Source organism: Cyanistes caeruleus, chromosome 19 (assembly GCF_971803275.1).
Source record: "Cyanistes caeruleus chromosome 19, bCyaCae1.hap1.1, whole genome shotgun sequence".
Lineage (NCBI taxonomy): Eukaryota > Metazoa > Chordata > Aves > Passeriformes > Paridae > Cyanistes > Cyanistes caeruleus.
Genome location: NC_141719.1, coordinates 2,485,887 through 2,512,720, shown reverse-complemented (window position 1 = coordinate 2,512,720; position 26,834 = coordinate 2,485,887). Strand labels below are relative to the sequence as shown.

At 50.8% G+C, this 26,834-nt stretch overlaps 4 protein-coding genes across 7 annotated transcripts; 3 read left to right on the top strand and 1 right to left on the bottom strand.

Annotated features, from left to right (window-relative positions):
• Window positions 1-1,984: 1,984 nt before the first annotated feature.
• LOC111937223 (ADP-ribosylhydrolase ARH1-like) lies at window positions 1,985-5,286 on the top strand. The gene is made up of 7 exons (XM_023938482.2): window positions 1,985-2,011; window positions 2,078-2,301; window positions 3,003-3,101; window positions 3,173-3,278; window positions 3,831-3,910; window positions 3,981-4,164; window positions 4,673-5,286. The coding sequence occupies exons 1-7, from the start codon at window positions 2,001-2,003 to the stop codon at window positions 5,043-5,045; spliced, it is 1,077 nt and encodes a 358-aa protein (XP_023794250.2). The 5' UTR covers window positions 1,985-2,000; the 3' UTR covers window positions 5,046-5,286.
• A 1,195-nt stretch (window positions 5,287-6,481) lies between these two features.
• On the top strand, window positions 6,482-9,401 carry CCDC61 (coiled-coil domain containing 61). 4 transcript variants are annotated; one of them, XM_023938479.2, is made up of 14 exons: window positions 6,482-6,590; window positions 7,006-7,165; window positions 7,246-7,328; window positions 7,426-7,583; window positions 7,657-7,785; window positions 7,880-7,955; window positions 8,038-8,120; window positions 8,209-8,321; window positions 8,405-8,483; window positions 8,591-8,655; window positions 8,744-8,822; window positions 8,894-8,957; window positions 9,050-9,116; window positions 9,205-9,401. In XM_023938479.2, exons 2-14 carry the CDS (start codon window positions 7,018-7,020, stop codon window positions 9,300-9,302), a joined length of 1,242 nt encoding a protein of 413 aa, XP_023794247.2. In that variant the 5' UTR covers window positions 6,482-6,590; window positions 7,006-7,017; the 3' UTR covers window positions 9,303-9,401. The 4 variants fall into 4 exon arrangements, with proteins under 4 accessions (XP_023794247.2, XP_086713133.1, XP_086713132.1 ...); XM_086857007.1 differs by having other exon boundaries at window positions 6,503-6,590; window positions 8,900-8,957; XM_086857006.1 differs by having other exon boundaries at window positions 6,505-6,556; window positions 8,900-8,957.
• Window positions 9,402-9,651: 250 nt separating this feature from the next.
• Window positions 9,652-11,209, bottom strand: BLOC1S3 (biogenesis of lysosomal organelles complex 1 subunit 3). The gene is made up of 2 exons (XM_086857009.1): window positions 11,173-11,209; window positions 9,652-10,595 (listed from the first exon to the last, which is right to left on the bottom strand). Exon 2 carries the CDS (start codon window positions 10,590-10,592, stop codon window positions 10,113-10,115), a length of 480 nt encoding a protein of 159 aa, XP_086713135.1. The 5' UTR covers window positions 10,593-10,595; window positions 11,173-11,209; the 3' UTR covers window positions 9,652-10,112.
• Window positions 11,210-26,279, top strand: DHRS7C (dehydrogenase/reductase 7C). The gene is made up of 7 exons (XM_023938478.2): window positions 11,210-15,146; window positions 15,640-15,795; window positions 20,415-20,527; window positions 22,213-22,423; window positions 22,688-22,780; window positions 24,527-24,682; window positions 25,124-26,279. Exons 2-7 carry the CDS (start codon window positions 15,642-15,644, stop codon window positions 25,330-25,332), a joined length of 936 nt encoding a protein of 311 aa, XP_023794246.2. The 5' UTR covers window positions 11,210-15,146; window positions 15,640-15,641; the 3' UTR covers window positions 25,333-26,279.
• Window positions 26,280-26,834: the final 555 nt, after the last annotated feature.

Sequence of the window (26,834 nt, the reverse complement as noted above, 5' to 3'; positions counted from 1 at the left end):
CTAGCAATCTGGTGTTCTTAAACACAGAGCTCAAGTCACTCCAAGTGACATGGGCTGGATGTGCCAATAGTGACTGAAAAGGGCTTGGAGGGCCAGGCCCTGAGGGTGCTGCTCAGCAGCACCACGACAAGTATGGAGCCAGGAACAAGCAGCATCTCCCAAGGCTCAGGAGCTGATCCTGTTAAATGTCTTTCTTACCTGGATGCTGAGGCAGAGAGAACTCAGCAAGCTGGCACAGGACGCCAGGAGGAATGGTGCTTGGGTCAGGGGACTCGCCCCACTACAGCGGTGGCACGGGCAGATTGTCAGCCTGGATGAGGAAGGAGCAGATGATCTGACTTCTGCAATGCCAGAGAGGAAGCAGAGGAGTGCAGAAAGTACCAGAAGCATCCCTAGTAGGGAGCAGCTTGCACAAAGAGCACCAGCAGCCCACCCTGATCTCCTCTCAGTGCTGCCTCTAATAAGGAAGCACTCAGGGAGACATTGCAGAAACTTGCCCAGCTCTGCCAGCTGGTCCCTCATCCACAAAGAGGCTTGGACACGAAGAACAGGAGTCCCTTCAGAAGTTCCCTGCTCATCCAGGCGGGCTGTGATCCCTGACAGCTCGTCTTTCAGCACACAGGGACAGCCTGCTGCTGTGCCTTCAAGATTACTTTCTTGAAGTACATCCATCCTTCCTGGACCCCTTTGTTTTTAAGGGCTGTTTCCCAAGGAACATTCCAAACCAGCTTCTTGAAAAGGCCAAAACCTGCCCTCCAGAAACCCAGTGTGGAAATTTTGCTAGTGCCCCTCCTGGTTTCACAAATTATTGAGAATCCTGTTATTTCATGATCATCAACCTGGAGCTTATTATTATTCAAACAACAAACTTGCCTTCAGAACCAAACCCTGTGTGAGGTGGCACTTTAATCTCTGTAGAACAGGGCTTTGGTTGGTTTTTTGTTTGTTTTGTTTTTTTTTAACTGGGAAAAGAGCCAAATTGCCTGAAAAGAAGGCTTTGGAGAGGAAAATCCCTGCTTGGAATTCACAAAAAGAGAAGTTGTGAACTGAAACATTTTTGGACACTAAAAATGAGACTTTGTAGACTAAAAGGAGCTGATTAGGAAGCCAGAACTAAGACCTTGGGAAGGAAACATGAAGTTTAGGATCATCCCAATGTAGATTTGTAGCACAGGCAGAACTTCTGCCCAATAAATGAGGGTTTGGACCCAAACAATGAAACCCTGTGCCCTAAAAAAGGCAACAGCTAATATAAAAGAGGTTGGGAGCCCAAAACTTAGGATTTTGGCCCCAAAATGGTGGCTGTAGGCATGGAAAAAATTAATAGGTAAGAGGCTACAAATTGCCTTGCAAATCCTGCAATGGAGGTGAACCTCTCTGGCCCCAACAAGAGAAGCTTTGGTGCTGAACAGAGGGCTTCAGGCACTCCAGTGGAAACTTTGAGTGGTAAAAAAGGGATTTGGACCACCCAAAAGAAGGGTTGGGTCTTAAAAAGGGGGCTTGGGGCCCTAAAAATTGAGCTTTGAAAACAGAGAGTTTGAACCCTGAAGTTAGGTTTTGTGCCCTCAAAGGATGCTTTGCTGACACAGTTTAAAGCTTTGCCCCTAAAAAAAGATGTTAAAGCTAAAAAAAAAGCCTAAAATAGAAGTTAAGGGATTTTTGCCCCTAAAAAGAGATGTCCTTTGTGGCCCCAAAAATTGATCTTTGAAAACAGAGTTTGAACCCTGAAATTAGGCTTTGCGCCCTCAAAGGATTCTTTGTTGCCGCAATTTAAAGCTTTGCCCCTAAAAAGAGATGTCTTTTGGGGCCCCTGGAGCCTCTCCTTCCCTCTGCCTCCCCCACCCAGGATGTCCCTGGAGTCCCTCCCTGCGTTCTCCCCCTCGCCGTGGGGGCAGCAGCTCTGTACCCCCCATCCCCGGGGAGTTCTGGTCCCCTTAAGGGCCCGTGGCCAGCACTGGCCCCATGCCCTGAGCCTGACAGGCATTCCCAGCTGCTCCACCATGGAGGAGACGTGAGTGCACCAGGATCCCCGGGGTTCCCCCGCCGTGGGCACCCCCTGAACCCTCTGTTCCCGCAGGGTGCCCTCGGTGGAGAGCTACGAGGCGGCCATGGTGCTGAGCGGGGTGGGGGACGCGCTGGGGTACCGGGGGGCCCGCTGGGAGTACTGCACCTCGGGCCCCCAGATCCACGCCGAGCTGGCCCAGCTGGGTGGGCTGGCAGCCATCAACCTGGAGCCCCCCGAGTGGCCCGTCAGCGATGACACCGTCCTGCACCTTGCCACCGCCGAGGGGCTGGCCACAGGTGCGGGGGCTCCGTGACACCCCACTGACACAAGGGAGGGGTCCCTGGGCTTGGGGTCCCCATTGTTGTGGAGGGAGCGTCCTCAGTATGTCCCCTAGAGGATGGAGTGTCCCTGCTCTGTTCCTTGGGCTGCGTGGCTGGTGTCTGGGGGTGCGGCTGGGTACCCCCTTACAGCCCTGGATGTGTCAGGGATGTCCCCATTACATCCTGACTCAAACTGGAGGATTTCTGGGAGGAGCTCTGGGAAGGTCTTGCCCAGCTTTGGGGGCATCTTCATTCCACTTCCCCCCACCTTTTAGGGGTTTCCAGGGAGGCTCTGGGGGGATGTGTATCCTCATTTCCTCTGGGTGGGGTGGCATGGGGAGTGTGAGTCTGTGTCTGTGTGTCTTCCCTCATTTATGTGCCCTTTCCTCCTCTACTGGGTGCTGGAGAAGGGGACATTTCCCCCTCCCACTTTGGGAACCTGGAAGGGTACCCCTCTCTCACTCAGCTTGGAATGTTCAGGAGGATTCCCCATTTCTCCACAAAACTAGTGCTGCTTCCCCTCCAGTTTTGGGAGATCTGTGGGGCAGTGTCCCCTTTCCCCCCATTTTTGGGGGTGGTGCAATGGGGATCTTCTTATCCCCTTTCACTTTTGGGGGTGCATGGGGCTCTCCCTGCCAGCCTGGGTAACCTGGGTGGGTGTTCACACCCCTGCACAGGCCTGGAGGGGGAACCCCTCCTGCAGGAGCTGGCTCGCCGCTACGTGGCCGCCATGGGGGACATGGAGGGACGCAAGCCGGGACCCAGCAGCATCCTAGGTGAGCAGAGCCCCAGGATCCGGGGAGAGGCAGGGGGGCTCAGGGAGCCTCACGCCCCCGTGTCCTCCCAGGCACCTCCCAGCTGCGGCCAGGGGAGCCCGAGGGCTATCGCATCCCCTTCAACCCCCGCGGCACCGGCTGCGGGGCCGCCATGCGCAGCCTGGCCATCGGCCTCAGGTGGGCACGCTGAGGGACACCTGGGGACACCTGGGGACAGGGATGTAGGTATCAGAGGTGGGGGGGTGGGGACAGGGATGTGGGGTGTCAGAATGAGTGGAAGGGGGGACACGGGGATGCCACACGGGGACACAGGACGGGGAAAAGGGGGTGTCAGAGCTGGGGGAATGGGGACATGAGCATGTTTGGGCTGGGAAAATGGGGTGGGAAGGGGACATGAAGGGATGGGAGTAGGGTAAGAGGGACATGAGGATGTCAGAGGGACAGGAACAGGGGACACAGTGTGGTGGGGACATGGGGTTGGTGGAGCTGGAGAGGACAAGGTCCAGAGCTTGAGGACATGTGGTGCTGGAGCTGGGAGATTGGGGACAGAGAACATGGAGACAGCAACAGGGCAGAGGGACACAGGTCACAGAGCAGTTGAGAGTGGGATGTGGAAGTGATGGGGCTAGGAAAATGAGCACAGCAGGGACAAGGGTGGTGGTATGGGAATGGGGATGAGGCTGGAAATACAGGAGCAGGGGAGTGGGGACTGCTCTGATGCCAGCGCAGGTACCCGCATGCCTCGGAGCTGCCAACTCTGATCCGGGTGAGCATCGAGAGCGGGCGCATGACGCACCACCACCCCACTGGTGAGTGCCAGACTGGCAGGGGTGGCCAGGAGGGGATACCAGAACCCCTCTAAAGCCCCTGTCCTCACAGGGTACCTTGGAGCACTGGCAGTGGCCCTCTTTGGGGCACTGGGGGCTCGGGGTGAGCCCCCAGAGCGCTGGGGGGCTGAGCTGCTGCGAGTGCTGCCCCTGGCATGGGACTACGTGGAGGGCACTGGAGTGGCTGTGGAGGAAAATGCTGCTGCCTGGCCATTCTTTGGGGAGGCGTGGCACAGGTGAGCGGGCACTGTGAGGGCCCTGAGGGGACACTGGGAGCACAGAGAGGGGCTGGGAAGGATACTGAGAAGGGCTCAGGGGTCCATTAATGTCATTGGTGCCAGCCAGGCTCTCTGCCAGTCCTGGCAGTGCATCCCAGCGGTGTCACTGGTGCCACTGCTGACCCTGATGCCCAGTCTCTCCATGGAGCTGGCAGTGCCCGTCCTGTCCCTGCTGCACCCAGTGTCCCTCGTGTCCCTGCCAGAGCTGCCATCCTTGGGGACAGTGACCTCTGTGTCCCTAGGGTTCCTGGGGCACTGGGTTTTCTTGGTGTTATTGGTGTCCCCACTGCATCCAGTGCCTTGCTACCCCCCCAGGTTTCCTGGTTGTCCCAGTGTCCCCACAGCTATCTGGGGTCACAGGGGCTGCTGGAGAGCCACAGCCCAGTGACCCCCAGTGTCACTGGTTACCCCATTGTCTGGTGACACCAGTGTCCCCAGTGACCTCAGCATCCTCATGCCTCTGCAGGTACCTGGACTCCCGTGGGCTCCTGGAAGGCCGTGGCCCACCGCGGGTGCCATCCCTCCCATCCCCAGCTGAGCGGGACACGGAGTACCTGGGCTGGGCACTGGAGGGGTGGCCAGGGCGCAGCGGCCACGACGCACCCATGGTGGCCTTGGAGGCGCTGCTGGCGGCCGGCGGGAGCTGGGAAGAGTTGTGTGCCAGGGCGGTGCTGCACGGCGGGGACAGCGATTCCACGGGGACCATTGCTGCTGGCTGCTGGGGGCTGCGGGGAGGGCTGCTGTCCGTCCCCCCGGGGCTGCACTGCCGCCTGGAGTACCGCGGCCGGCTGCGCGATGCTGCCCACCGGCTCCACGAGCTGGCCTGGGGAGCACCGTGAGCGTCCCTGCCCGCACCTGCTGTCCCTCAACACGGAAAGCTCCCGGGGGTTGCCACAGCAGAGACCAGCACGGGGTCACAGAGGAGTTGCCAGACCCTTGGGTGAAGCAGGGCCCTTCAGGGTGTGCTGGGGTGCAAGGCGAGCCCCAGGGAGAGCACCACAGCTGTGTCCATCGGAGTCCTCCCCAGGCAGAGCCCAGAAGCCGCCCAAGGAGCCTCAGTAAAAAAACATCTCCTCCCGAGTCACTCTGGGTCTGGATTTGTGCCCCTGCGCCTCTGGTCCTGCCTCTGCCACCACTTAAGCTCCAAAGCATTACTCTTCACATTCAGCCCCAAGCTTCTCCAAGTGCAAACCTTTATTTTTATAACACAATCCTCAAAAGTATGGAAAACAGCACCACTTTTAAATCAACAAAGCCTACACTTGGAAGACCAAATAGTCCATTTAAACCAAACCGACATCTTCATGCTACATTTATACATTCAGAGGTTTATGTTTTTAAAGTTCAAAGACTCATTTAGAGGGCCCAGAGTGTGGTTTCGAAGGCCCCAAGTTTGATCTGGGGTACTCACAATGCCATCATTGTCACCCACTGCAGACAGACCCACGGATGCAGTCCTGTCTCAGAAAGGCTGCTGGAAGTCCCCGGGGCAGGTTGGGGGTGTGCTGACGAGTGCTGTATTTGCTCTCCTCCCCCTTATTTTGTGGGGACCAACGTCCTGGGGATCTGGAGCCTTGGGGCTGCCCCTTCCAACCATTTCATGAGGAAACTTTGTAATTTTGGGGAGATCCTCCCCAACACTGGGGCCCTCTGGTGGAGTCCTGAGGCCTCTAGCGGCGTCCCCCAGACTGCCCCAGTCTCTGTTTAATAAAAACGGATTCGAGGCCCCGCAATTTATCGGCACCCTCCTCCACTGCCTCCGGTTCTGTACGCCCCCCATGTCCAGCCCAGACCTGCTCCGGGCCCGGTAACCCGCTCCGTTCCGTATCTCCCATGGGAGCAGGACGCGGCCATGATGAAAGGCGGCCGGAATCCCTCAGGGAGCAAGGGAAGGGGCGGGGCCTCCACAGGCGGGCCTGGCTCCACCTTTTCCCCAGCAAAATGAGTGACAGCTGCAGCAACCAATAGCGTAGTGGGGCGGGAGGCGGAGCTTCTATTTATAACCAATGGCAGCTGGAGGCTGGCGGGCAGCGTCGAGCTGCTAACGGCATTGCGATGACGGGCGGCGCCTACAGCCAATGAGCAGCGTAGGGCGGTGCGGCCAGCCAATGAGGGGGGCGGGCTGCGGCGGGGCGGGGCGCGGCCAGCCAATGAGGGGGCGGGGCACGGCGGGGCGGGGCGCGGCCAGCCAATGAGAGGGGCCGGTTGCGGCGGGGCGGGGCGCGGCCAGCCAATGAGGCGGGGCGGGCTGTGGCGGGGCGGGGCGGGCTGTGGCGGGGCGGGGCGGGCTGTGGCGGGGCGGGGCGGGCTGTGGCGGGGCGGGCTGTGGCGCGGAGGATCGCGGCGGGCGGTGAGCCTTCCCCGGTGCGGCCGGGGTACTCCCGGTACCTGTCGCCTTAGCACACCCGCGGGCCCGGGCCACCCCCAGTTCCCTTCCCTCGGTACTCCCAGAACAGGCCCGAAGCCCTGCCATCCCCGCTGTTCCCCAGGCAGCAGGCCCGAGGCCATGGCTCTCCCCTTGTTCCTCTGTATTCTCTCCACCCCCTCAAACTGCGCCCGCCCCCAGCAGAGCCCGAGTCAACAAAAGCTCTCAGGTCCTTTGTGGTGGTCTGGGCTCCTCTTCTTGCCCCATCAGTTCTGCTCTCGCAGTGGACTCACCAGCCCAGAATCCACCCCAGCTCAGCTGTCCCGAGCCCTCCAGCTGGGATCCCCTTTCCCGAGGGTACCCTCTCCGTTTTTGGGGGTGCCCTCGGTACTCCTGGGGTTTCCCTGTGTGCCAAGGGTGCCCTCTGCCCACAGACCCCTGGAGCCATGGGGGAGCCGCGGTACCTGCAGGCCGAGTGCGCTTTCCGGCCCGGGGCACACACGGTGCGGGTGACCCTGACCCGCTCCACGCTGCGGGTGGAGGTGGAGGCTCACGGCACCGCCGACCTGTGGAGGGGCGAGTTCGATGCCGCCTGTGAGTGCCGGAGGGAGCCAGGGGGGATGAGGGGGTCTCCCACGGCTGCCACTGACCGAAATACCCCCTTTTCCTTGCAGTCATCGAGGACCTGACCCGCAAAACGGGGAATTTCAAGCAGTTTGGCATTTTCTGCAGTATGCTGGAGTCGGCACTCACACAGGTGTGGCCGTGCTGCTCCCCCACACACGGCCCTTTGGGGGTACCTGGGGTGGGGTGTGTGTCCCACCGAGCCCTCCTGCTTTTCAAACTTTCTGCAGAGTAGCGACTCCGTCAGCCTGGAGCTCCTCACCTACACCGACTTGGAGACCCTGCATAGCCGGAAAGTGGGAGCGGTCACCCGGCCTCTCCCTTCCAGCTCTTCCTCCCTCAACACCAAGCGCTACCTCATCCTCATCTACTCTGTGGAGTTCGATAGGTGACAGGGGACAGCAGGCAGGGGTCACAGGGGCGTGACTCCAGCCTCACCTCCTCCACGTGCTCTCCTCCAGGATCCATTACCCACTGCCCCTGCCCTACGTGGGGCGGCCGGACCTTGCGGCACTGGTGCGGGAGCTGCAGGAGCAGCTGGCGCAGCTCCGGGCCCGGCGCCTGGAGGAGACCCAGCACCTGCGGGACGCGTGAGTGGGGCTGGTGACACCCGGAAGGGTTTGGGGGTTCCTTCCTTACTCTGTGAGACTGGAACCCCCAGACCACCCCCTGCCATCCCCCCAGGCTGTGGCAGGCGCTGGAGGAGAAGCGGGCAGCAGAGGCCCGGCACCAGCGCGAGTACCGGCAGCTGGCTGCAGAGGTGGGCTGGGAGGGGTTAGAAGCTGCTCTTGGTAGGGACAGGGGCTGCCAGATGCACAGTGAACCTTTCTCTCCCCTTGCAGCTGACCCAGGCAAAAGCATCGGAGCAGAGGCTGCAGCTGCGGGTGAAGAACCTGACAGCTGAACTGGCCTCCTGCAGGAGGGGGTGAGGCTGGGGTGAACCCTGCAGGAGGATCCTCATGACCATGGGGTGTTCCCCTGTGCCCCTCTGATGGTACTGGTGCTCTTGGCAGCCGCCAGAAATCTGCAAGCCCGGCCCCACGCCCCAAGGAGCAACGCTCAGCATCCCTGGAAAGCCACAGGAGCAGCCGGGGCCGCCCCTCGCCACAGTCCCTGTCACCTGCAGGTGTGGGACACTTGGGGACACACAGCCAGAAGAGGTGACAAGGCACTCCTCACCCTGACCCCTCCTCTGCCTCCCCCTGCCAGGCTCCCACCGACCACGCTTCGACCCCACTGCCTTTGTCAGGAGCCGTCAGCGCCAGCAGAAGGAAGCTGAGCTCAGAAGGTAAGTGATGGTGACTGAGCTTGTTACCGTCCCTCCCTGGTACTTGGGGGGTCTCCTCTGCCCTTCAGCCCCATGTTCCCCCTTACCACCATCTCCCTGGGGTGCAGCCAGCGGCATGGAGTGGCTTCTGGCAGTGCCAGCCCAGCAAGGAGCCACAGGCGCAGCTCGTCTGGTGAGTGGGGAGCATGAAGAGGGCTGGGGATGCACCCATTGTGTGGGGCTCCTTCCTTAATTCCCCCCATCTCCATTTCTCCCTGCAGCTGAAAGCTCCCGGAGCTGGCGCCTGGGAGGGAGCTCTGGCAGCAAAGCCAGTGAGAGCCTCGAGCCTGTGCCCTGCAGGTAACGCTGGGGTTGGGCAGGATGCTTGGGCATCCCTTCTTAGCAGCCTTTAACCCCCCCACCTTGGGCAGGGACAGGAGAGTGACGCGTAAACGGAGACCCCTGAGCACCTCGTCCTGCAATGGCCCCTGTATGGTGAGTGGCTGCCCCTTTGGGGTTTCCCCACCCCTCTTCACCCCAAGGCAGGGTGACCAGGAGGTCACTGATGACCTCAACCTCCCACCCAGGTGCCTCACACAGCTGCCAGCCACAAGCTGCCAGCATGCAGGACTGGTGGCAAGCGCCTTGGTAAAGGTGAGGCCCCATCTGAGCCCCTACATCTTCAAGGGATACCCCAGTCCAGACCTTTGTTAATCCTTTTTTCCTTCACTGGCCTCCCCAGAGAACCGCTCCAAGGAGCCCTCAGCTGAACTGGCTGAGATTGACGCCCGGCTGCAGGCTCTGCAGGAGTACATGGACAGCCTGAACACCCGCATGTGACCCCCTCCAGGGACACACATCCTCTCCCTGTGTCCTCAGGGGGTGACAGTGGTGGTGTGGTACAAGTATCCCCCCCAAATAAACCTTTGTGTGGCCTCAGAGTATGTCCTTCTTGGGATGGGGGTGGTGTTCCCCAGGAGGGACACAGTGATAGGGCTGGGGGCACCAGCGACATCACAAGAGGGTGACAGTACCAGTGCCTGGGGATTTATGGGATACAGCCCAGGCCACCAATCTTGTCCCCTGGGCTGCCAGTGAGTTCAAAGGCAATTGTAATGTTACACCAGCACCCATGTCACCCTACTCTGTCCCCCTTCCTGCTACACTACTGTCCTCTTCCCACTGTGGCTCTGACACCATCACGGCTTTATTCAGTTCCATGTCACATAAAACAGTGGCATCTGGGGACAATGGTGACGAGCCAGCACCAGGCTGCAGTTCAGGGATGGCGGCAGCTGGCCAGGGGATCAGCAGCAATAATGTCACCAGAGCATGGAGCTTCTGGGGTACCACACTGGTGTTCTCTGTGCCAAAGCCACTGTTTGGTGTCACTGTGGCTACACTGGTGATGATGCCACTGGTGATGATGGTGGTCTTCACGGTCAGTGTGGGATGCTGCAAACATGACCCGATGCCACCACAACTCCACCCTCGGCAGGACGCTGCACTGATGATCCCGACGGTGATGACCCTGCCGTGGCAGACGCGGTACTGGCGATGCCGAGGACAGCAGGGATGCTGGCAGATGTCTGCCAGGTATTGGTGACAGCCGCAGTGGGGATGGAACGCGGTGCCACACGGCGCTGCCGGTCAGAGCTGCCCGCGGATGTCGGGCAGGAGGTGACAGGCTGTGACGATGTCGATGGTGTCGGCCACGGCGCGCAGATCACGGCGGGCCAGGCGCAGGCAGTGTGCGGCCGCGGCTGCGGTCACCTGTGCCCGGCCCAGGGCCCCCCCCAGCCCCCCCAGGCTCCGGGCGGCGCTGCCGTAGCTCTGCCGGAGGGCGCTGCCCACCGCCCCCCGCAGCCGCCCCGTGCCCTCCCGCAGCCGCTGCTGCAGCAGCGAGGGGCCGCCCCCCCAAACGGCCGCCGGCTCCTCCGCCAGCACTGGCGGCGTCTTCGGCCTCTGCTCCTCGTCCTCCTCGTCCTCCTCTTCGGTCTCGGAGGCTTCGCCCGGCACCTTCAGCCCGGCTCCGGGGGCCTCCCCTGCCGTCTCCACCAGCAGCTCTGGCTCCGAGTCGCTCTCGGAGGCTTCGCCCGGCACCACCCGGGGGGGGCGGGGGGCGGCCATGGCCTGGGGGGACACGGGTGGGTCAGGAGGGCCGGGGGGCGATCCGGGCTTAGCCCCGCGGAGTCCTTCCCCAAAGCCCTGGGCTCGGACCCCTCTGACCCGCGCGGCCCCCCAAGCCATCCCGGGGGTTCCCCCAGCCCCACATCCCCGGTAGTAACCCCGGTTCCCACACCGGGATCCCCCCTCTCCCCACACCGGGCTCCCCCTCTCCCCACACCGGGCTCCCCCCTCTTCCCACACCGGGCTCTCCCACCCTCTCCCCACACCGGGCTCCCCCTCTCCCCACACCGGGATCCCCCTCTCCCCACACCGGGCTCTCCCCTCTCCCCACACCGGGCTCTCCCCTCTCCCCACACCGGGATCCCCTCTCCCCACACCGGGTCCCCCCTCTCCCCACACCGGGCTCCCCTCTCCCCACACCGGGCTCCCCTCTCCCCACACCGGGTCCCCCCTCTCCCCACACCGGGCTCCCCTCTCCCCACACCGGGATCCCCCCCTCTCCCCACACCGGGATCCCCCCCTCTCCCCACACCGGGCTCCCCCCTCTCCCCACACCGGGCTCCCCCCGGGACGCTCCCACCTCCCGGCCGCCGGTGCCGCCGGTCACATGACGCGCTGCCCACGTGACCGCAGCCGGAAGTGGCGGCACTGGGCATGGCGGGTCCGCAGCTGCGGCCGCTCCGGGTAAAGAGCTGGGGGTAAAGAGCTGTATGTAAAGAGCTGTATGTAAAGAGCTGCGGGTAAAGAGCTGCGGGTAAAGAGCTGTATGTAAAGACCTGCGGGTGACAGGGCCGGGAACCCAGCCCTAAACACGCAGCACACACCGGAGCTGACAGCTCCCAGGGGCCGCTTCAGTGCACAGCTCTCCATCCATCCCCCTGTGTAAGGAATGCAGCAGGGACTTGCCGCAGAAGAGCACCGGGATGGGAGGTGGAGAGCCAGGACGGGCCTCAGGGCAGTGAGGAGCTGAGCCGAGCCAGGCAGCGCCGTGTCACCGCTCTGGTGGCCCTCTGTGACGGGGCAGACTCACCAATGCCACCTGGTGTGACTCCTTTGGCACGGTCCCACATGGCATCCTCATCTCCAGACCAGGGCAGCGCCTCTAGGAACCCCCGGGGCTGGGGAAGGGCCGTGATGACTTTGGACACCGAGGCTGCAGAGATCTGGGGGATCTGGGGCTTTGGGGGATGGTGTAGAGGCCCCTTCTATCATTTAAGGATCAGAACTAGGACTGGGATCAGGGTCCAGAACCATGTTTAGGACTAGGACCAGGACTAGGACTGGGACAAGAGTTGTGACCAGGACCAAAACCAGGACAGGATAACAGCTGGAACTGGGACAAGGACCACAGGGGACACCACAGTCAGGACCATGCTGAGGACCAGGACCAACGTGGTGAACACATCCAGCCCCAAAACTGGCACTGGGAACAAGACCCAAACCAGCCCCAGGAGGAGACTACATCCAGACCAAGGAGGGTTGTGGACCAGGCCCACGTGGAGAGACTTTCTCTGCTGGAAGGGCTTGGCACTGGTGATGTGCCACTTCTGGGGGTTGTGCCTCAGCTCAGGCTGGTGCAGGCAGGAGTTAATGTGCAGGAGCACATCCCCCCAGCTGCTGCTGCAGCTGTGTGGCCCCTGCACCCAGGGACACCTCTCTGGCACTCAGCCCTGGGCTCCCAGGCACCCCAAATCCCAGCAGCCTCACCTCCTGCAGCACTCTGAGCCCCTAACAGCACCCTGCATCCCCCCACCCTCAGCCCTGCCCCACAAAGCAAACATCAAACACCCATCCCAGGCTATGGACAGCACTTTTGAACAATGTGGAATGTCAGTAATGTAGATTTTTTGCAAGTGCATGCTGATGCTCTCAAGCAGCCACCTGGGTTGAGGATTACAAGGAAATAAGGCCTAGATCTCCATCAAGGTTCAGATTTGGACACACACTGTTCAGCTCTGGCATCATCTGGGCAGCTCCTGGAGCTCAGGATATAGAGACTTGCAGAGCCAGCTGAGGGAGGGAGAAAGCCTCAAAGTTTCTGTTCCAGTTTCTCTGCAGATAATTTACCCTTTTTATGGGAACTGCCCTCTAGAACAATTTTTCAATCTCCTTGTTCCTCTGGTGTTCCCAACAGTGCTCTGAAGGTGGCAGTGCACAATACATTTTTCTGGTATTTCACCTGCCTGAGATTTCTGTGCTTCAGAAGATGTGGGTGTTTTGGTTAATGCAGTCACTGTATATCTGTATTTTTCCAGATGTCTCTGGCAGTTTTCCTTTGTAATTCTTCATTATATTAATGGATAATGATAGCATTTTATCTTTACAGTCTTATACACTGTGAGCTATCTAGTTGTTTCAATTGACTTTTTTCCCTTTTTGCTTTTTTCACATTTCTTGTATCTTTTTTCTGGTTCATTTGGAAACAAATCACTTGGAACTCATGTATAAGTCCTTTATCTCTAGTGTGTGCTTTTTCTTTTTTTCATGTTTCAACTTTCCAGGAAAAACATTTCCAGAACCCTGAATGTATTAAACAAACACGTCATGTTCCATAAAAGAAACAAACTGGCTCAGTTGCTGATAGGGAACTGCTCATCTGTTTATTAAAAGCCAATGCTTTTAAAGTAAGAGAAGATAGCTGGGACTTTAGAAATGATGGAAAATTGGATTTCTTCTCTGTTATTGCAGGTGGCCTGGCATGACTCAATGTTTTTACATTTGTTTGCAGAAACTGATGCACATTACAGACACTGTGACCAATTTACATTTAAAGCCAGGTATTTATTCCTATCTGTAATTTTGTCTTTTTTTAGCTAGAAATGCATGCAATGTTTCACACATTGACACATTAAAGAATTCTGTGGTTTGGAAATCTTAAACCATGGGTTCTTTGGCAGGCAACTTCAACTTTCAGAGGCAAGAGTACACGTCTTGATTCTTTAAGTCAGTAGTTTCTGGAGTAAGTTAGGTTTACAAACTCTGTCTGAACACCCCCTCCTACACTCACTTAAATAATCTTCTACCATTCCCACTCATCCAAAGTGACCACTGTCCTGGTCCCTGCAGAACCAGCCATGAAGGCCTTGTTTGTGGTCAGAAATCTCCAACATCAATGACTGTCATCTGTAGAATTACATTCTCAAACTGGGAATGAAAATTAGAGTTTAGGTGACCAGTTACACAGCACAAACAGAGCTATGAATCTGGTTGGCAGAAACTTGAAGTTTTAAGACAGTAATAATACTTAAATATTTTTAAGAAGCAAAACAGGGATGATTTATGGTAAACCATTCTTCTTTCTGGAGCTCCAAAGATCAATCAGTAAGTGTGGTTATCAGGTTAGCAGTCACAGTTCCTGTGCCCTTGTGAGACCTCACCTGGGATGTTCTGAGGACTGGAGCCCCTCTGCTCTGGAGATGGGCTGGGACAGCTGGGGGTGCTCAGCCAAGAGAAGAGAAAGCTCTGGGGAGACTTCATTGTGGCCTTCCAGTACTTGAAAAGAGGTTATATGAAGACAGAGAGCAGCTTTTTCTAATGGTAAATGATATATTTATGTAAGTTTTTTATATGGGTAAATAGTGCCAGGACAAAGAGGTCCAGCTAACTAAGAAAGGGTAGATTTAGATAAGATGTTGGGAACATATCCTTTCCTCAAGGGGTTGGTCTCACAGGTTGCCCAGAGAGGTTGTGGCTGCTCCATCCCTCAGTGTTCAAGGCTTGGAGCCTTGACCCTGGGTGGGGATTGGGTGGGATCCCAGTGGTCCAGTGGGAGCTGTCCCTGCCCATGGCACGGGAGTGCAACAAGATGAGGCTTAAGATTCTTTCCAACCCAAACCATTCTGTGATTCTGTGATTCTGTGATTCTATGAACAGCTAACGTCTCTACAGGAAAGGTGAGATAGATGTAAATGTAAACATGGAAAGTGGAGATCATCTGCCTTAAGTTGGAATGGTCCTGAAATTGCTGGGAAAGGGACAGATCTGTCTTGAGTGGAAAGCAGCCCCTGGGAGCACAGGATGCCAGCCTGGTCTGTGTGATGCACTGGATCCCCAGGCAGCCTGCTCAGAGACCTTGCCCTGACACATTCATTCATCATTCCTACTGCTGCACTGGGATTATTTCAAGTGGCAACTTCTTTATGCTTGGTTTAGAAGACCTGTTATGGCATTTGCACAAATGTTTTGATGTGTGAGGTCACTTGGGGGCAAATCACAAGAAATTGAGACATCATAAACAGCTGCAGTGGAGCACAAGGCAGAAGAAGGGGTGGTTCTTTGTGCAGGTGAATTGATACTGTGCAAAGAGCTTTTCTGTGGCTGCCCAGGCTGTTGGGGGTGATAGGTCAGGCATGCAGATCTCACTGGGCAGGCTATATTTACTCTGGCACTGCCTCTGTCACCAGGCCATACATAGCCACTCTCAATCAGGGCAAGCAGCCTCGACAAATCAGTGCTCTGTGAAAATGGAAAAGGATCTTAATTAAACCCTTAATGCAAAAGTTTACAGAAATACCATAGAATGCTCTGTCTGTACCTGGAGCCTTCATAGCCATGGTAAGTGATGGTGTTTTCTCTATCTTTTGGAATAGAAAAGACTTCTATTGTGAGTTTTATCTGAAATTTGGATTAAAATTTGTTTTTTAATAATAAAAATGTCATTAAAAGTTCAGTGTTTATTTTATGTTTTGCCTCAAGGCATAATAGAATGTACATACTTGTGTACACACACACACACATATATATATGTGTGTATTTTATTATAGTCTTGCCAACATACAGTAATTTTGCATAAAAGGAATCCAGATTTGCCTAGACCATACAAAGATGAGGAAAACAGACAAAGGAACAGTATTGCCCTGTTTATTAAAAAACAATATTACACCATTGATTGGAAAATAACCTTCCTACTGTTTCAAGTTGCTGCTTTGGCATACAGGATTTCCTATGTAAAAAAAAAAAATATTGGTTTTTTTGATAGGAATAATTGAAAAATAATGAATGTGTGTTGTGATTACTGTACTCTCATGAGGTCTTTTGTTTCCCACAGCCATGGGTATCTTTTCTATACTTGCCCTACCGCTGCTTCTCTTAGGGATCAGTGGAATTATTTATATTTACCAGTCAGTCAGGTGGCTGCTGTCCAAGTCAGCGGTGCAGAACAAGGTGGTGGTGATCACAGATGCCATCTCTGGACTAGGCAAGGGTGAGTTGTCTCATTTCTTCTCTTGTCAGAGAACAGAAGCAGAACAGAGTGACCCTCTGGGTGATAACCATGCACACGGTGCCTTGGATGTGTTCATAACTGGCTGGATGAAGCACAAGTTAATAAATACATTTATAAACAAATCCTATGATTTTTAAGTGTACATTTTTAGCCTCAGCCTTGGGAACCACTGGTGAACTAGTAGGTGCTGCAGAGCTTTGTATTTATTTAATTCAGTAGAAGAAGAGGGTTTATATGAGCACTGAGTGCTATTTTTAGCATGTTGCTACTGTAAGATCTCATTACACAGGCTGTCAGTGCAGGGTAGCTGCATAAACAGGTGCCACCTTACTCTTTACATATTCCTTTTCTGCCCTTAGAGACTTCAACAGTTCCTGCTTCTTGTGAACAGCAATGCTCACCCCTCTGTCTCTATTTGCATCTCTTCCCCCTCTATCACCCTAATTCCTGCTTTTCCCTTGGCATCATCCAGTACTTGCAGCTGGGCTGCCCAGCTCTGCCCTGTGTGACTTCAGAGGACAAGGAAGGGCGATGCCTTGGAGTGGCCAGCTAGAACAGAGGCTAGACAGTCAGAGGATAAAGTGGGTATTTATTAAAGACCTTCTAAAAATACACCTTGGGCAGTCAAATCCTCCCAGGGGCTGCACCCAAGCTGGATGATGGTCATGAGTTTTTCAGGCAGAAATAAGTTTGGTCAATTTGCAATTAGGGTTTAATCCTCCAATTCCAGCTTCAGGTAATGAAGTCATATTCCCCCAGTTTGATTTATCCCCCAATTCACTTTTGTTTGTACTTTTCAGGGCCTGAGGTTGTGGTGTGTCCTTGGATCTCAGGCCCAGAGGGATTGTTTTGTCTGACCAAAATGTGAGGACAGCAGCTGACACTCTGTATGGGGTTCAGAGTTATGCACTAATGCAGTGCAGGATCTGAAAAATAGAAAAGCTAAAAGCTGAAGGCATCAAGGGTATGCAATAATTTATCTGTTTTAACAGCTGATGGCCTGGGTGGCCAGCCACTTACCATCTCTAGTCCAGAGGAGGTCACAGAGATGACCAAAGGGCTCTACTATGAAACAGGCTGGCAGAGAGGGGCTGTTCATCCCAGAGAAGGGAAGGCTCTGGAAAGACCTTAGAGCCACTTCCAGTGCCTGAAGGGGCTCCAAGAGAGCCAAAAAGGGACTTTGGGCAGGGGCCTGGTGTGACAGGACATGGAATTCCCATTGCCAGAGGGAAGGGATGGATGGGATATTGGGAAGGAATCCTTCTCTGTGAGGGTGAGAAACCCTGGCACAGGGTGCCCAGAGCAGCTGGGGCTGCCCCTGGATCCCTGGCAGTGCCCAAGGCCAGGCTGGATGGGGTTTGGAGCAGCCTGGGACAGGGGAAGGTGTCCCTGCCATGGCTGGGGTGGCTCTGGTTTGTGGGGCACTGAACAGGCTCCCCATGGATGGTCACAGAGCGAGAGCCAGAGAAGCATTTGGACAATTCCCTTGGGCACAGGGTGGGACTCAGGGACAATTCCCTTGGGCACAGGGTGGGACTCAGGGACAATTCCCTTGGGCACAGGGTGGGATCCTGGGCTTGGTGCTGGGCAGAGCAGTGAGCTGCACTCTGATCCTTGTGGGTCCCTTCCATCACAGCATGTTCTGTGAATCTGTGACCCCTCTCTGGGTGAGCTGGAGGAGAACAAGCCCAGACCCTGACTGTGCCCTTCTGGCTGCTACAAAAGTTAACCCTCTTCTGGCCAGAACCAGGACATTTTATTTCCATTTTTTTTGATAGAGGCATGGTTTAGAGTACTTCCACTGAGATTGGATGTATTGTAGAATTATATGATGTTTTCTAGCTAAAAAAATCTCACTTGGAGCAGAAATATCATCAGTGCTGAATTTATTTGGCTGTGGCATCAAGGCAAATCTTGGAATCTTCCAGTAAGAAAGAAAATTTACTGAACATTTCTCCAGCTGTCTTTCTCCAGCACTGCATGAACCCTGGGGAATATTTTCCTAATTTCAGCTTCCTTATTATTCCTCTTTTTTCTTTTCTTTTTTTCCTTTTATTAATGTTTTTTCCCTGTGGGTAGCTGTTACCTGTCTCTTGACACAAGAAAGGCAATTGTGTGTTTGTGGTGCCTCCCCACTCCTTTTCATGTAGATGAAAAATGAGGTAACTCAAAGCACTTCTATTTTATTATCCTAAATATTCCTGTGACCAGTATCCCATAGATTGACACTGGGATGTTATTTGCAGGCTTGAATGATTCCAAATAATGCAAAATTAACTTTCCACTCAGGCATATGTGATGGCCATTCATTTAAAGCTTTAAAATCCAGCTGCTGTGGATGTGGGCTCTAAGGAAACTGCCAAATTCTTTTCCTACATGCCAGAATTTCCGGAATAAAGGCGACATTCATCAAAGTTAAAAAAGAGAAACAAATCAATGATGATTGAAGATGTTTTCAATGGTTTGTGGTTGTTATTGAAACCTTGTTCCTGTTTCTTCTGAGTGCAGTAACTCAGAAAAGTACAGGGAAGTTCTAGAGGAGAACATTGGTTTCCCTTTTTATCTTTATTGCTGTTCACATAGAAGCCTTTATCTCATTTTTTTTTCACAAGATTGCCTCAATTGTTGGAAAATACTGCTATATTTGTTCTGAAAAACTCTTTTGGGCATTAAATTAAAAATCCTTCTATGCTAGAAAAAAGAAAAAAAGAAAAAGAAAATGGAAGGCGTTCATAAAACTACTGCTGTAAATAATGAAAAAGATTGCTTAAATAAAAGCTTCCAGCTGCACAGGTTTGCAAAACTACCAGGGTGGATCCATAAATAATTCCATGCAGATATTAAGAGCCTAACATGATAATTTAAGAAATCTAAAATGGGTAGATTAGCATAACTGGATTTCCTGTGGGCACTGGAATCTGAAGGAAATGTTTCTTGGAGGGCAGCAAGCCATCACACCGGGCTCCTTCTGTTCAACAAAGGGAGCTGAGACAAACCAAACAGGCTGGCAAGGCACTGCAGGACTGTGCTCCTGTTCTTCCCATGCTGATTGTCAGGTGGATTTGATTAGGGACCAAACAGGAGAGCTCCAAGGCTGATAGCTTTTTTGAAGAAAGACCCAATCAGGAAAAATAACTCTTGATTTTCAATCATATGAGCACACAGACCCAACCCACTGCCAATTAACTCTGGCTGCACCCAAAGCAGACCTCTGGTTTTGGGCACAGCATCAGTTGCATCCACAGGCCTATGTGCAAGAATTTATCTATTCTAAGAAAAAAACAGCAAAGGCAGGTGGTTGTGAAGCTTTCCTGGTTAGGGGGACAGCCTTGATGGATTCCTGGCTGAGCATCGCTGTTTCAGTTCAGCTGAGCTAGAACAGGCACCTGTGGCAGCCTGCAGCTGCCAGGGGGATCCAACCAACACTGAATTCCTCAGGGAAGCCCATGGGGTATCTACACTTCATGTTTTTAAACACATTTCTCTGCTCAGACAGGTTGGTGAGGAACATATTCTCCCTCAACACCACCTAGAGAAGAAAACAGAGCAGACTCAAGTCATCGAGGTGTTCCAGCCTTGTATTTCAGAATTTAGCTTGGATACCCCCACAAAGACCTGCACTGATGAGTTGGTTTCAGTCCTGTAGCCAGTGCTGAGTGGGGATGAGAGGTAGCACTGATTGCCAGTTCCTGTTGTTATTTGAGCTCCCACTTTCAGAAATGCACTGTCATAATTCACTTGTGTAAAAAAGGGAGAAGAATTCTCTGAGATCTTTCTTAAACTGAGGTAAACTCCTAGCTTAGAATATATCTGAGTGAAGAAAATGCATTTCCAGCCCTGCATTCCCAAAACTTTTGGTGCTTTTCTCAGGAAGGTTCCAGGGAATGCAGCTGAACAAGCTGGTCCCTAATGCTTCTGCTTACTGGGGAGGTTTAGGGCTCAGGGGATGAAGGTTTTGGGGTGGATTACATCTGGAGGAGAGGGTCTTTTGGAGAAAGGATGGACCAGTGGACCAGTGAAAGCAGGTTTACCTGTATTACTGTTTTTCAAAGCTGTGGATGTGTTGCCCAGGTTCATGCAGGTGGCACACAGGGCTGGCTGGTTTCTTTATAGAGCAGCAGACAGGAAGCTTTGCAAAAGATGCAGTTTGTATTTTTATGTGTAGTTTTATTTGTAGCAAGTCTGGGAAGGATACAGAGAAAATTTTTTCTAACTCGATCTCATAATCCAATAACTGACATAGTTATTTCTTAATTATTTTTTTACTAAATCCTACTACTGAGCAGTGGCATTGTGCTGTACTATTAACTATGCATTATCCCATTCCATTAAATTTAATTTATTCCTCACCTATGTATCATTACAAGTCAATGCTTTCTTTTTTTTTTTTTTTTTTCCTCATATTATTTTGGAATTAATTATTTTAAAGCATAGATTCAACACCCTTAGCAAAACCAGCATCCCATTTCAAGCAAAATAAACAAAACCAATTTGCTATTGTAAATTACTATTGTAATTATTTTTAATATAAATATATTAATATATTATATTTATTTATTATATAAATAAATATATTTTTTAATGTATTTCTCTCCTAGAATGCTCTCGTGTGTTTCATGCAGGAGGAGCAAGGCTTGTGTTGTGTGGCAGGACATGGGAAAAGTTAGAAGCCCTTTATGATGCCTTAATTAGCGTGACAGACCCCAGCACGGTAGGTGTTCACAGCCTGGGATAAACCTTGCCTGGGGACAGAATGTAATCTTAGATCCACTAAAAAAATGTACAAGAAATATGATTTTCTCTCTGTGGTAGCTTTGGTCACCCAGGTAATAAAACCAAACACAGCCCAGAGAGACAGAGAAAGAAACACCTTTAGAGCATGGTGCCACAATCCTGCTCTCTTGAGCTAATCCTGTAAAGCATCTGACTGCTCCTCATCCTCCAAGAACATCCTGAGTGTTCTGAACAAACCACCCAGCTAGAAACCCTCAGCAGAGGAATTTGCCTGATAATTTGGATGAAAGGGATCCAAGGGCTTCATTCAATGACAGGAAATGCCATCAGTTTTTTCATACAATCAGTGTGCTCAAGGAGTGGGAGATAGGTCTAAAGATCAAATTCATTTTGAGCTTCACTGTTTGGGGAAATGTCCCAGGTAGAAGGGATTTGGAGTAAAAAAAGAACATTATCCTTTCCTCATGGCCACAGGCAGTGGACATGCAGGAGTGCCTCAGGTTTTTCCTGAGGCTCATGGCAAAGCTTCTCTTCTGTGACCAGCACAGAGCTGACTCATTCCAGTACACAGGTGTTCCTGAAGGCATCACATAAATTTTACAGCTGTTGCTCATCAGACCTACAAATATTTGTGTTTTTTTTTTTTTTTTTCAGAGGGTTTCATTCATCTGCATAAATAACCACAAAAGTATTGTGCTCATGTTAGCCTGCACAGATTCAACCAGAGAAAATATTAACTATGATTAAGGGTTCTGGATTACATTGTCTAAGTCAAGGAAAAAATTCAAGTCATTCCTCTGTCCCACAGCTGATAAAATGTGTTTTTGCAGAAATCACACACATGTAAAGTCCATTTGTATAACCTATAGCAAAACAAACCATTCCTACCTTCCACCTGTCCCATGTGTATGCAGCTCATCTCTCAAAGCACTAAACCCCAGTCTCTTGTCAGCAAAGGGTTCTTCCCAGAAAGAGCAGGACTTGAACTGCCAGGAGTCACCCTTGTGTCTGTTTTCTGTTTCTACTGATTACAAGAGAGACAAAACTCACAGGGAGCTTGTCCAGCTGACCCTTCCCATGGGTTCTGTTTCCTCTGAAGTTCAGTGTTTGTGAATCCCATTATCACAGGATCACAGGATGGGGTGGGTTGGAAGGGATTTTAAACACCACCCATCCCACCCCAGCCATGGCAGGGACACCTTCCCCTGTCCCAGGAGCTCCCAGCCCCATCCAGCCTGGCCTTGGGCACTGCCAGGGATCCAGGGACAGCCACATTCCCCTCCCTCTGGGCACCCTCCCTCACAGGGAAGGATTTTCCCCAATATCCCATCCAGCCCTGTTCTCTGGGAAGCCATTCCCTGTGTCCTGTCACTCCAGGCCTTTGTCCAAAGTCCCTGTTCAGCTTTCTTGGAGCCCCTTTAGGCACTGGAAGGAGCATTAAAATCCCCCAGAGCCTTCTCCAGGCTGAACAAGCCCAGCTCTCATTGCAGAACTATCTTCTTTCTAGATCCAGTTAAACTTAAAATCTTAGGTTTGCATGAGAATAACAAAACCACTTCGAGTATCAAGGTAAATTCATTTACAAGACAAGGAAACAGAAATAGAAACAGAAATACAGCTTTATATAACAAGTACCATTGAAATGAGTCTTTTGTTTATCAGACCTATGCACCAAAGCTGATTCTTCTGGACATCACAGACATAAGCTGCATTCGAGATGTAGCTAAGGAAATCCTGAACTGCTATGGCTGTGTGGATATACTGATCAACAATGCAAGTATGAAGGTGAAAGGAGCAGTGCAGAGCATTTCACTGGAACTTGATAAAAAGATAATGGATGCCAACTATTTTGGACCTATAACATTAACCAAAGGTATTTTAATTTTGTTTTTCTTTTTTTTTTTGCTGTTAGCAATTAAAGCACATTGACAATTAAATGGGTTAATGCTGCAACCAGCTCTGCATGTAGAATTCAGGGGAAGTCTAGAAGACAATTTCCAGCTGTTGGATTTTGCAGTATTGAGATAACCTTCACTGAATTTGTGTTATTTACACTTCAGCTGTTGCTTCTTTTCACGAAATCCATTCAGCTCTTTTATTTACATGGTTCTTTATTGCATTTCTCTTTTTTTTGCAGCCATTCTTCCTAACATGATCTCAAGAAGAACTGGCCAAATTGTTCTAATTAATAGCATCCAAGGGAAAATAGGAATTCCATTTCGTGCAGCTTGTAAGTTATACATTGCAAAAACATATATTCTAATGCACAAGTTGTGAGGAGTCCATGACACTCATCACAGGTTATTAAAAGTGCAAATTTGCATCCAAATTCAATATTACTACAGTATTTGGCTGTTTTTTTTTTTTTTTTCTAATTGGAACTCAATTTGAAATAGTTAAAATACTACCTTTGAAATGTAACTGCTGCCTAGGGGACTTGAGAACAGGATGATAAAAAAATGTCACAGTGAATTTTAAATATATATATATATAAATATATATTGTATAGTTAAAATCTATATCTCATCTACACTTGTGCATATCTATAGAAACCTTTACAAAGAGAAGTGTGTAAATAGAAAATATGAGTAGGTAAGAGCTACTGCTTTGTGAAGCAATAATGCATTTAGGTGTGGGAGTTTAAAAGAAGATGTAGGAATTGCTTTCTGCTTGGCTTTCCAGAATTTTTTTAAGGTCTTTCATCCAAAACTCCTAAGGAATTGAGGCTGTTCTGAATTATGATGGAAGGTCTTTGCATTAATACAATACAGAAAGAATGGACAGAAAATAGAGATGTAAATAGACATTTTAAACTTAGGACAGATGTAAACAGACATTCTTAGCTTGACAGAAAATCAGAGTGTGTGAATTTAAAAGTCTGTGAGGCCTCAGAATTGTGAATTATAGTCCCATGAAAGCAAACTACAGTGATATAAGCTGTAAGGACAGCAACAGAAAAAATAAATTAAAACATGTCTTTATGTCTTTGTAAATTTATGCATAAATAAATTTATAAATCCACACAGAGCCCACATCTCAAACATGGTGTGCTGTTCTGGTCTCCCTCCTCAAAAGAACTGCAAAAAAGTCTCAGAAAGGAAACAAAACATTGCTGTGACATCTGGAATGCTTCCCATCTAGGATACAGACAGTGGTGTCAGGATACACTGCATGTGTGTAAAACCATAACAAGGAGAAGAGCCTGAGAAAGTTTTTACAATACCCCTAGCAATATTTCTTTGCATGAAATGAAGCTGCCAGGAGAAGAGATGTCAAAATGAATGCATGGAGAATCATCTCTCTATTCCCAGAGCCCATCTGCCATTGCCTAGATGTGCACAGGTTGATTTTCTCTGTAAACTGAGTCAAATAAAAGTGCTCGAGCGCTTTGCAGCTCTGCTGCACTGAACACACAGTTCTGTTTGCTGGTCAAGTTTCACATGCTATCATCTTATTCATACTGTTCTCAGCAAAGGGCTCTAAAAGGAGATTAAAAAGTCTTGACATTTAGTAACTTTAAAATTCACTTTAGCATTAGAAGTAGCTGAGATTGCTGCTGCAGGGCAAAGCCCAAATCAGTGCACAAAGCATGAGGAACACTGCATTCCAGCAGTGGACATGTATTTCACTGCATTTCATGGATGTGTTACAGTGTGAGGACTCATCTCAGGGACAATTCCATCCACCAAAGATATTTTTGAACTGTAGAGAGAACAGAATTGTTATTTCCTAACCCAGGATGTGCTGTTTCTGACTGGGAAATGCAGACATGTGCTGAGACTGCATGCACAGTTGTCCTGTATAGATAATTTCTTATTGCTTGTTTTAAATATGATAATTTCACTGAGTGAAATATTTCTTTTGCATTTTGGTTCATCATTCCATGCTCATTTTCCCTAACATTGGTACTTTATTATGCACCTGCTGCCATGCAATCATATATCTAAACATGCATATGTGTGCTTTTTACTTTTAGATTCTGCTTCCAAGCATGCTGCTGTAGGCTTTTTTGATTGTCTTAGAGCTGAAATGGAAGAATTTGATATTTCTGTCAGCACTGTGAGTCCAACCTTCATCTGTTCCTACCATCGCCCACCAGCACCAGGCAACTGGGAAGCATCCATTTGGAAATGTAAGTTTGGGTGGACCAAGATGAGGCACATAAAGAAGGAGGGAGGCTTTTCCAGGGTGAAAAAGAAAAGGAAAAATAATGGAAATGACAGAAAGGAGCAAAAGAAAAGAGATATTAGGGAGGTAATATTAGCCTGGTGAAATGAGGAGGAACGTGGAATGAGACAAGGTTATGTAAGGAAATAAAATACACTGGGGCATCAGGAGTGGAGGGGGAGGAGAGCATGAAAGGTCCAAAGGATTGCTCCTTCTCTTAAGGACTTTAAGGATTTTACCTCAGTTATAAAACTATCTTGGCCACATACTGATGGGGAGAATGGAGTGGGGAAGGGATTGAAAGTGATTCACTAGTTGTGTATCTTTTTAACACCATTCCCTGAGTGTCTCCCTGTCTGTCTTTCTGTCTGTCTGTCTGTAGCTCTCACTCCTCTCTCCTTTACAGTCTTTTTCAGGAAGGTGTCCTACGGTGTGCACCCCATGGAGGTGGCAGAGGAAGTCCTTGCCACAGTGAGCAGGAGGAAGCAGGAGGTGCTCATGGCCAACCCCATCCCCAGAGCAGCAGTTTACATTCGGACATTCTTCCCCGAGCTGTTTTTTGCCATTGTTGCCTCAGGGATTAGGGAAAAGCTGAAGACAGAAGAGGAAAATTGATTTTGTTCAGTTATTTTCCTTGCTTTTGAGCTGAAAAAAAAAAAAAAAAAAGGTTTCTGTTTTGAATGTTGGTGACTTGTGCTGCTTGCTGTGGGTGGAACAATGCCACTATCACACACACATACAGGGGAATATCTGTAAAGCTTCTGCTCCTCTGGTTTTAGGGAGTGTGACAAGGTGCCATTGGAACCAAACTGCTCTTGCTGCTGCAAGTCCCTCTGCTCATATAACTTCCAGCACCAGCTCACTTACATGCCTCATTCATTGGTAGAATCACCAAACATGAAAGGAATTCTGAGGGCAAAGGAACATGTCATCTTGCAGGGACATGAACCTTCTGCTGTGTCTCTGATTGAATTGCTCTGGCTTCAAGGAACCTGACTCAGGGAGGTAATTCACCTCTGGGATGAGGGGTCAGTCCCTGCAGCACCTCCTGAAGCTATTTGCTGTTGTAGCTCTGGTTTTGTTGTAGAGTGAGTGACTGTGCCTTAACTGGGAAGACAAACCATCACTTGTTCAAGATTTTCTTGGTCCTCAGAAGAACTCTCCTGTTTCAAACCAAGAGGCACTTGCTGTGATCTCAGTTAAATTTGTGCCTTTACCTCAGCAACAGCCAAGTCCCTACATTTCCATAAGAGCAAGGTGCAGAATAAGCAGAATTTCATCAGTAAAGGATCAGACACCACAGGACATCCCAGCTAAACATGAATCAACATTGTCTGTGGCTGCCCCACCCCTGGAAGTGTTCATGGCCAGGCTGGATGGGCTTGGAGCAGCCTGGGACAGTGGAAGGTGTTCCTGCCATGGCAGGGGCTTGGAATGATAGAGGTGCTTTATAAGGTCCCTTCCAACCCAAAGCACTCCGTGATTTCTGTGATTTCTGTTATTCTTTGGTGTAAAAAACAAGTGGATTACATTTTAATAAATCATCCTTCTGCTCCATTTTACATGTTCTAGAGATCAGCAGAAATTCTTCACACAATTTCCCTTCAAAACAGTGAGCAGTTCAAGGAGCCACAGTAGAAGGCAGTGAAAGAAAATAACACCTGTATCCTATCAAGAAAGTTTTAAAAAACAGATGTATTTTTATCTAGAAAGTAGAAGAATGTTGTATCTTAATGATTTTCAAATTCCTAAAATGTACTGCAGAGAAGGTAGGACTGAACTGTTCTCCATTTCTGCTGGAGCAGGACAATGTGCTAAAATTACTGCAAAGGAGATTTACAGGGACAGCATTTTCTGCTAAGAATAGTTAAGCACAAAGGACAAATTGCCACAGAAATTTTCAAATGCCTGTCTTTGGAAGCTTTAAAGAAGAGATTAATGGAACATCTGTAAAAAAGCAATGTAGCTTTAGTTTATCCTGCCTAGAAGAAAAGAAGGATTAGATGACCTTTTAAATGGGTCACACTTTTCTCTAATTCAGTGGCTTTTTCTCATCTTGAAGATGAGGTTCCTCCACTGGCATTTCAGATTTAATAATTTTTTTTTCCCTCTGGGGA